This window comes from Centruroides sculpturatus, unplaced genomic scaffold (genome assembly GCF_000671375.1).
Source record: "Centruroides sculpturatus isolate CEXI.00-Female unplaced genomic scaffold, Cexi_2.0 scaffold129, whole genome shotgun sequence".
Lineage (NCBI taxonomy): Eukaryota > Metazoa > Arthropoda > Arachnida > Scorpiones > Buthidae > Centruroides > Centruroides sculpturatus.
Genome location: NW_019384478.1, coordinates 322263 through 331509, shown reverse-complemented (window position 1 = coordinate 331509; position 9247 = coordinate 322263). Strand labels below are relative to the sequence as shown.

The following is a 9247-nucleotide window of genomic DNA, read 5'->3' as shown; positions in this document are numbered from 1 at the left end:
TATATTAAAGCCTGTAATATTTTATCTGTAAAATCTGATATTATATTATATCAGAATTCCAAATTTAAAATTATATAAAGTTTATTCAAAACACATTATAATAAGTAAAAGTTTATAAATTACTTTATTTGACTGTAAAGTAATGATATGTATTTAAATAATGTATTAATTTCAAATAAATAGCATACGCCCTAATTTACATGTTAATAGCTTTCATTTTGGGAAAATAATTAACTGGGCGATCTTATTTGCTAGTCGAACATTTTAGGTAATTAAAATCTTACCATTCGAATATATTGCAAATGATAAAAAAAGTATTTGAACATTTAAAAATTGCGCATTATACTCCAATGTTTACTTCACCATCTGTTGACTTATAAATTTCGTTTTATTTAATAATTAGAATATGTTTAACAGCGCAATCATGATTAAATTTCATTCTAAATTTTACGTCTGACCATAAATTACAATATAAAATTATAGTTTCCTAATAACTCTGTATACTCGTAATGACACAAGAACTGTTTTATCATCGGTTCTAATTTTTAATTACTGTAATTATAGTTATATAATTAAAGAATATTAAATATTAATTGCTTTAATCCTCAATGACATTGAATGAATATTTTTATATTTATAGAGAGATTCTTGCTTAAATGTCAATGATATTAAATTTCTATTATAACGTATTATTTAATAAATATGATAAATATATTTTAGTATAAAAAGTATTTCTAAAAATTCGTTTAAAAAAGTAAATTTATGATTTGCAAGTAGGATTTACTTACCTTTAGAAATCTCATTTCGATAGATAAAAAACTTGAAAGTAATTTTATAGAATGACGTCAAGAGGTGAAAAATTCTTCGAATTGGATGGATTGTTTTCAGAGATTTAAAAACGATCGTTTATTTTTTATACATGTCGAGCAAAAACTGACATTAAATAATAATTCTAATGATTTTTAATGGTAATAAAGAGTGTCATTATCAAATATGATTTATTTTATCGCTTAAAATATTCATTTCATTTTAAACTTCGTCTGAAAAATTATTTTTTTTTAATGTCACATTTGTGAACAGTGTTTTTCTATCATCAATCATTAGAAATTATTCAAAAATGTCATTCATACAAAATTTAAACGTGATTGCAGCTGTCATGCTTCTTCATTAAATTAACTACTTAAAGTCTTCTATAATCGATCCGATACAGTTAATTAGTAATGAACAATAATGATTTGTATCCAAATTTTAAAAATTGCACAACAATAACGAATATATTAATATATTAGTATATTTCTTCTTCTCGCTATATATTCGATCGATAGACAGAAACGAGAGCTTTTTTATTGATTTTTCCGGAAACAAAATTTTGAAGTTTTATAAATAAATTTTAGTTAAAATTTAAAAAAAAAAATTACCGAGAATATAACGCATAAATCTTCTAGAAGTTACACACGGATCCGGTTATTATAGAGGATAATTTTAATTCAGGAAAACCTCAAATTAACTGGTTAATGTTATTGACATGATTGCGTATTAATATTCATCAAAGTTTAGTCATTTATCNTCTCATTTCGATAGATAAAAAACTTGAAAGTAATTTTATAGAATGACGTCAAGAGGTGAAAAATTCTTCGAATTGGATGGATTGTTTTCAGAGATTTAAAAACGATCGTTTATTTTTTATACATGTCGAGCAAAAACTGACATTAAATAATAATTCTAATGATTTTTAATGGTAATAAAGAGTGTCATTATCAAATATGATTTATTTTATCGCTTAAAATATTCATTTCATTTTAAACTTCATCTGAAAAATTATTATTTTTTTAATGTCACATTTGTGAACAGTGTTTTTCTATCATCAATCATTAGAAATTATTCAAAAATGTCATTCATACAAAATTTAAACGTGATTGCAGCTGTCATGCTTCTTCATTAAATTAACTACTTAAAGTCTTCTATAATCGATCCGATACAGTTAATTAGTAATGAACAATAATGATTTGTATCCAAATTTTAAAAATTGCACAACAATAACGAATATATTAATATATTAGTATATTTCTTCTTCTCGCTATATATTCGATCGATAGACAGAAACGAGAGCTTTTTTATTGATTTTTCCGGAAACAAAATTTTGAAGTTTTATAAATAAATTTTAGTTAAAATTTAAAAAAAAAATTACCGAGAATATAACGCATAAATCTTCTAGAAGTTACACACGGATCCGGTTATTATAGAGGATAATTTTAATTCAGGAAAACCTCAAATTAACTGGTTAATGTTATTGACATGATTGCGTATTAATATTCATCAAAGTTTAGTCATTTATCGTCAATTTTCCGTTAACATTGCGAGTTGCTATTATCGAGTATGAAGCAAATCTTCGCCTCCCAATAGCGTACACCCCCTTACTGGACATGGAACTATCTGCAGGCTGAACCTATCTGGTGACGTTTCGAAGTGGACATTTCACAAACTAAACGCTGGATTTGAGAGTAGCATATCTGTCAAAGTAAAGTCTACAATCATCAAATTATGTAAACAATCTTCTTTACTTAAGTTAAACAGTTATGGAATATCATAAATGAACATACTCTTGTGTTACGAAATACGAGTGTTTGACAGTAAAACGTAAGTTAAAGATCCTTTACATTGATCGCATGCAACTATATTTAGTTTTATCATAAACTAAAATTATTGTTTAATATTTTAATACAATCAATTCATTAAAAATTGTTTTTTTAAATTACGCTTATACTTAAAGTCAATTTATTACTTAAATAAAATACATTTGATGTATTTAAATATTTAATATCTCGATAAAGTTTTGATTCGAGATAAGGTAAACTGTATAAATTTAAAATAAATGTAAATAAATAAATAGTAAGTTTTGAATTATATATAGTTAAATTACACTTTGCACTTAGATTTTTATATATATATATTGTTTTAAATGCACTTTTTAAAATGATTCTTTATAAACCTAACTTAAGGTCATAATGTTTGTTTTTTTCCTTTTTACCGTTGTGTATATTCACTGTCAAACAGTGCTATCCTACAGTGAATGCAACAGTACAGAAGCCATAACACAGGTTTCAGACAGATGGTCTGACGTCAGTTGACAATCAAGTAAGGTTGAGAACAGAAACTAAGCTGATAAAAGAGATACAGAACAAGATTATGAATAATTTTATCAAATACAAAAGCCATACAACAGCTGCACTCTTGGCTCTAATCATAATTATTATGTTTATAGTTTATATGTATTTGTATAAACTATAATCACTAGTTTATATATATATATATATATATAAACTATAATGTATATTTAAAAAAATTCAGGTTTTATATAATAAAATATTAAAAGCGTAATGTCAACTTTATAAAATAATTTCCACTTTTTAAAATTTTCTTTTTCTCCGGTTCATTTATTGACCCGAACGATTTTCCACCGATTAATTTTAAAAATCAATAAAACTCTTTTACCTTTATAGTTTAATGTCTTCATTTATATATTTTTATATTAAAATTATTTTTAAAATAATTTATAGATAACAATTCTATGTAAAATATATAACAATTGTTTTAATTATATAATTTGATATATTTAAAAAGTTTGCAAATACTGTATTGACAATTAAAATTGAATCAAATAATTGTGATTAATTTTAAAATTCAGAAAATATTTTATTCATATTATAAAGATCATTAATATTTATAGTTTCAGTACGTTAATTGTACGATGTGATTAGAATAATTTTTGAAATTATTTAAAAAAAAGAACAAAAAAATAGGAAATATAACTTACATAATAAGCACATGATGAAAACATATTTTATATCACATGACACAAAAGTTAAATTATTAATAAATGCAGTTAAATTCTAAATTGTGACAATTATCGAGGAGTAAAATATATACTGCATAATTTCTTTATATTAGTTAAAATATGATTTGCACGTTTCTATTATAATTATATAGAAAATATTACAGTTTACTTAGTAACGTAATGTATAAATTGATTCTAAATTCTAAATAAAAGTAATTTTCAGATAGTAATGTTTTAATTCTTATATTTATTGCTATTTAATGCCTATTTCTACTTGTAAAATGCTATTAACACTAATTGTGGTTTCCTTAACAATTCATTGTTTCTAAAAGGTATTATTAAATAGACATTTTTGTTATATAAATTTATTATTTTAAGTGTAAATTTATAGTATTTTCTGTACAGTATTTTTCAAAAGATTTAATTCTTAAAAAATATTTTCTTAATACATTACTAGTTAAATCGAAATGTACATCTATAACATATAAAATTTTCCTTGTTTGGTTGATTTGTCAAGCTGAAAATCAAAAGAGAATTCTTTTATACACAAGTCAAAAAGATTTCATACTAACAATGATTTTTAATTTTAAATAATAATTCTTTTTATTAATTAACCTCTCAATAAGTGTGACAAGTATTATTTTTATTACATATCTTCGTTGTAAGCTTACGTATACGAATTTTAGTTTATATCAATAAAAAGAATTTTATATATTTAGTGGAATACCTAAGTTATTATTGATCTTTTTTTTTCTTAAAGAATCTATCCAGTTTACAAATAACTTTCATCTTTTATTTATTTTTAAAAATATTTTTCTCACAATTCATGCCCTTTCTTTAGCTGAAATTTTCAATATGTTCTAGCTTTTATCAAAATGTATCTGATATTTTAAAAAATAGACGAATTCGGTCTATTTTATTTTAAAACGTTTCAAAAATAATCAATTTTATATAGAATATATTTAACAGAATAAATCATAAACGTATAAAATTTTCTGATATTTTCATTTACTTTTTATAAATTTATTTATTTTATAATAGTAAACATTTTTACTGTTTTATTGTCTATGTCAATGCCTGTTTAAATACAATTTACAATATATAAAGCGATTTATTCCATAATAAGAACATTAAATTATATTTTTACCATAAAAGCGTTATAGTTTAAGGCTAGACCGTTCATATCTTTGTTATTTAATAATACTATATATACTTCGTATGGCGTTGTAGAATAAACATTAAATACGCTTTCTACAGAAACTCTTATTGAAATTGACCGAGATTTTTTTAATTTTCACTGTTCTCCTTTTGAATATTTACAGATAATAAAGACACTAAATTTCTAGTGTTTTCTTGCATAATTTATTCTTTTCAATTGTAAACAATATTTAAATTACTCATTATAGTCGACTCATCTAGTGTTCAGTTCAGTGTGCTGCATTAAAAAGTAGAAAATAGCGTAGTACAAATCATTATATAAGACGACTATAGAATGAGTGAAGTCTATTATATTGCGTGACTGCACGTCTGAGTAGATCATTAAATAGGAAAAACCTTTTTAGACGCCACCCTTAAACTTATGCATAGTAAAAACTACAATTCTGTTATTGCATAATGTAAGTAGTAATTAGGTTTTGATAGAAATTTTTCAAATAAGATAAATCATGTTTAGTGTATTTAAATTTTTAAAAAGAAATTAATTTTGTATTCTTGTTTTCTTTTCTTTTTTATAAGGGATTATGAGATTGTTTCATATTAATCCACGTGAGAGACGCGCATCTAGAGAAAGAAATTCAAACGGATCCTCCACGATGTCAAGATTATCCTCAAATAGTCCTCGTCCGTCTGTAGACGGTTTGTTAGCCCCAACATTTCCATCGAGACCAAGATCTATGTCTGTTGCTTTCAGTCAAGATGCAACAGAAGGCGATTCTTCATATCGAAGATTGCGTTCGCATTCTGTTTGCCCTCAGTCTCAAAGAACACCAAGAAAATCATTAGCGAGAATGGACGAAGAAGATTCTTTTCGTGGTTTTACCATCAAATTGTACGTCATATTAGGAACTTTGTGCACAGCTATGGCTGGATTTGTGATATATGCATATCTGTACAATACTGGGAAATATCATTAGAAGATACTGTATACATATGAAATTCACATATTGTATAAAAGTCTGGTAATTGTGCAATGTTTTATATTTATTTATAGTTATGCACTTGCATAGTTGTTAAGCTCGGAGATATTTTTATGTAAAAAATATATTCGAATTTTTATTTACACATTCATTTTTGCAAACATTTCCGCGCTTTTTTGTAAATAGGTATATTCCTATGAAATGTGTAATATATGTAGATAACAAGAAATGTTGAAATATTTATAATACGATAATTGTTCAGAAAAGGTTTCACGTTGCTCAAATGTTTAAAGTATATATATATATATTGTAATGGTATATAATTATTTGAATATATGATATTGTTGCATAAACTATTTATCTATTAAATCGTGCAGATGATTAATTTTATATTTAAATTATTAATAATAAATGAACAATGCATACGTACCGTTTAAAATTTCGCGGAATTAAACAATACTCGTTATTAATATAATATATATAATATCGGTTTCCTATACCACAAACCGTTTTGTATAACGAAAAGTCAAAACAGGATTAAATTTGAGTTGAAAGTGCGAAAATCATGTTTATGGATAACAATTTGATATCCGTGGTGTTTTTGTTATTAGATAAAAAAATGTATATGTTAAACATATTTTGGCTTCATAGGATTTATCTGCTTGATGGTGTTATTGTCAAAAATAAAAAAAATTAATTTAAAAATATTCGCATTTTTAAGGGTTTATTGGAGTATGTTGGATTGAACCGGTCAGTGAAGATAAATAAAATTAAACATTTTAATTTTGAAGCATTTTTATTCAAAATTTTGTTTTTTAATCGACGAAATCGTTATTTAACGAGGAAATAACTTTAATTATGAATAAAACCAGTGTAAGATGTAATCAAAGTATAATATTTCCAAAATCCAAATCGTTCCAAATATATATTGTTCCAAAGAAGATGATTTTGGAATATTACATAAAGCAGCACTCTCACGTTACATTTATATTTTAATGTCTTCGCTTCGTATTATTATCGTCTATATTATTCTTTTTTTTATTTTCATGCAAATTTTTACGAGTTTTCTGGCAGTATCATTAAATTTTTCTGTATAATTATGTGTTAAAATTATTAACAATTTATTCACAAAACTATTTTATCGTTTTATTCTATATACAGAAATGGATAATACAGCTATGCTCATGCTTCTGTTCTGACAGATTTATCAGGTAAAGACAGCCAAATTTGATAGCAATTATTACAATTACTGAAATTAATTGAGATTCTACTAAATAACATATTCAATTAACCTTTTTTTAAAATTTAGCAGTAGAATGAGTGAAAATATAACAAAATAAAACTACTGTACTAAGTAAAAAAATAGTACTGGTGTATAGCAATTGAAAGTCAATAAGGTTCATGGCTTTTTTAGTATTAACTAAATTGTTTTGTAGCTTTTAATATTTATACTTCCATTGCAGTGAATTTAAAATTAAAGAAATAAATTTAATTATTTGCATTATGCATTCAATAATGCTGGCATTTAAGTCGTCATAAACACTGTTTTATTAAAATTAACTATTCTTTATGTTAAGTTTTATATGTTAACTCCATATCCATCTAAAACAAACTTTAAGATATTTAAACTTGTTTATAATATAAAATAGTCGGTTACTTTTATTTTTACAATTTATGAATTTTTTTATTTTTTTCAGGCGCTGTTTCAGGTTTGAATTTATACTTAATTGCATTTAATAAATTTAATAAAAATATCGCGGATTCAAACGTTAATAAGGCGAAAAATTTCAAATATAAATGATAACTTTTATATATTGAACAGTGTCAAGGAAACAATTTTTCAGATCCGACTTTAAGCGGTTCAGAGCTTAAGAAAATTTTCATTAAAATTAAAAAATACTAACAAAAAATTATTACAAAATTTTGTGTTATTAAATTAATTTTCTTGTTAAAAGTAAGAATTTCATTTCAGAGGATTACTGTGACATTTTTTAAGCTTTTGTTAGTGATATTTTTAGAAATGCAGATTATAAGTTAACTACAAATTATCGAATACCTCCAATAAAATAATATTGAAGTTAAATAAATTGCAAAAATCGAATTTTATAAATATTTTTATCGAATAAGAAGCAAAATTATAATTTATGTTTTATACTGTAAATAATATATATAGGCTACATAGTAACATTAATATTCAATTTATTGATAAGATTTAACTGCATAACATATTTATATAAATTGACTTCTCGAATAATTTCCTTGTTTATTCAATTTAATTAAATACAAAAAGAAAGATTTTATTAATTTTTTCGTTTTAATTCGGTTGCAATTTGTAGAGAATTCTAGAAATGATTGTCTATAAAATTTTAGAAGTCGTCGAATGACTTTATGTTCTTTAGTGAAAAGTAACTCGGAGCCAAAAAACTTTTAATGGTAAATTTTGATGTTTCGAAATTTGCTGAAGCGTAAAATAGGCCACGCTGAATCTGTAAATCGCAATAAACATAAAAATATGGAATGGTCATATATTTTTATCTCTTGCATAAATTGTTCTTGTCTAAGTTTAAATGTAAATCTAAAAAATATATTCTAATTTAAAATTTTTTAAATTGAATTTTTATCATAAAAATATTCTTTTTAGAGACTAATTAGAGATAAATACACAAACTAGTTTACCGCTAGTTTTGATCCTGTAATAACATGACTGTACTACTAATAATAATGTTCATTTGAAATAAATCGATTTTTAGTTTAAATTAATGAATATGTTTAAAGATAAGTAAGAAATTCGTAGACATAACGAGGTTCTCTCTCCATCTCTCACTTTTTTAACTACTACAAACATGCTTTGAAAGCGACAGAAAATATATATTTACTCGAAATAAAATTAATGCTTTATAATTAAGAAAATTAAAAATTTAAAAAATGATTTAAAGCTAACTCTTGGATCAAAACTCAAATTTATATAATTAATAAAATTAATTATATTGATAAATTGTAGGAATTTTAATAAACTAGGGAATCGTTTTTGTATCGAGGCAATCGTTATAAAACGCTTAAATATTTTTCCAAAAATGATTTTAATTGATTAAATAATGCTATTAATTCCAATGATAACGCTTGCTTATAATAATTCTTTTTTTTTCCCAAACTTTGTTTAATTAATTGTTAATCTTATGTTCCAATGCTTAACGTTGCATAAACATTTCTGTTTTGTCTTTATCGACTTTCTCGATAAGATAATCTGTATTCGAATGAAAGAAGATTTTCAGCCAAA

The 9247-nt window shown here is 23.9% G+C and overlaps 1 protein-coding gene across 2 annotated transcripts in view; it reads left to right on the top strand.

Annotated features, from left to right (window-relative positions):
* Positions 1-7034, top strand: part of LOC111621381 — a 12095-nt gene extending 5061 nt beyond the window's left edge. Inside the window, exons 1-2 of one of the 2 annotated variants that reach the window (XR_002756067.1) lie at positions 1596-2637; positions 5570-7034. Coding sequence is in view for 1 of the 2 variants with exons in the window: in XM_023363492.1 (XP_023219260.1) it covers positions 5575-5967 (393 nt within the window). In the remaining variant the exon portion in view is untranslated. Of the gene's footprint in view, positions 1-1595; positions 2638-5569 lie in introns of those variants that run through there. The other variant, XM_023363492.1, reaches the window with a different exon arrangement.
* The last annotated feature ends 2213 nt before the right edge of the window (positions 7035-9247 follow it).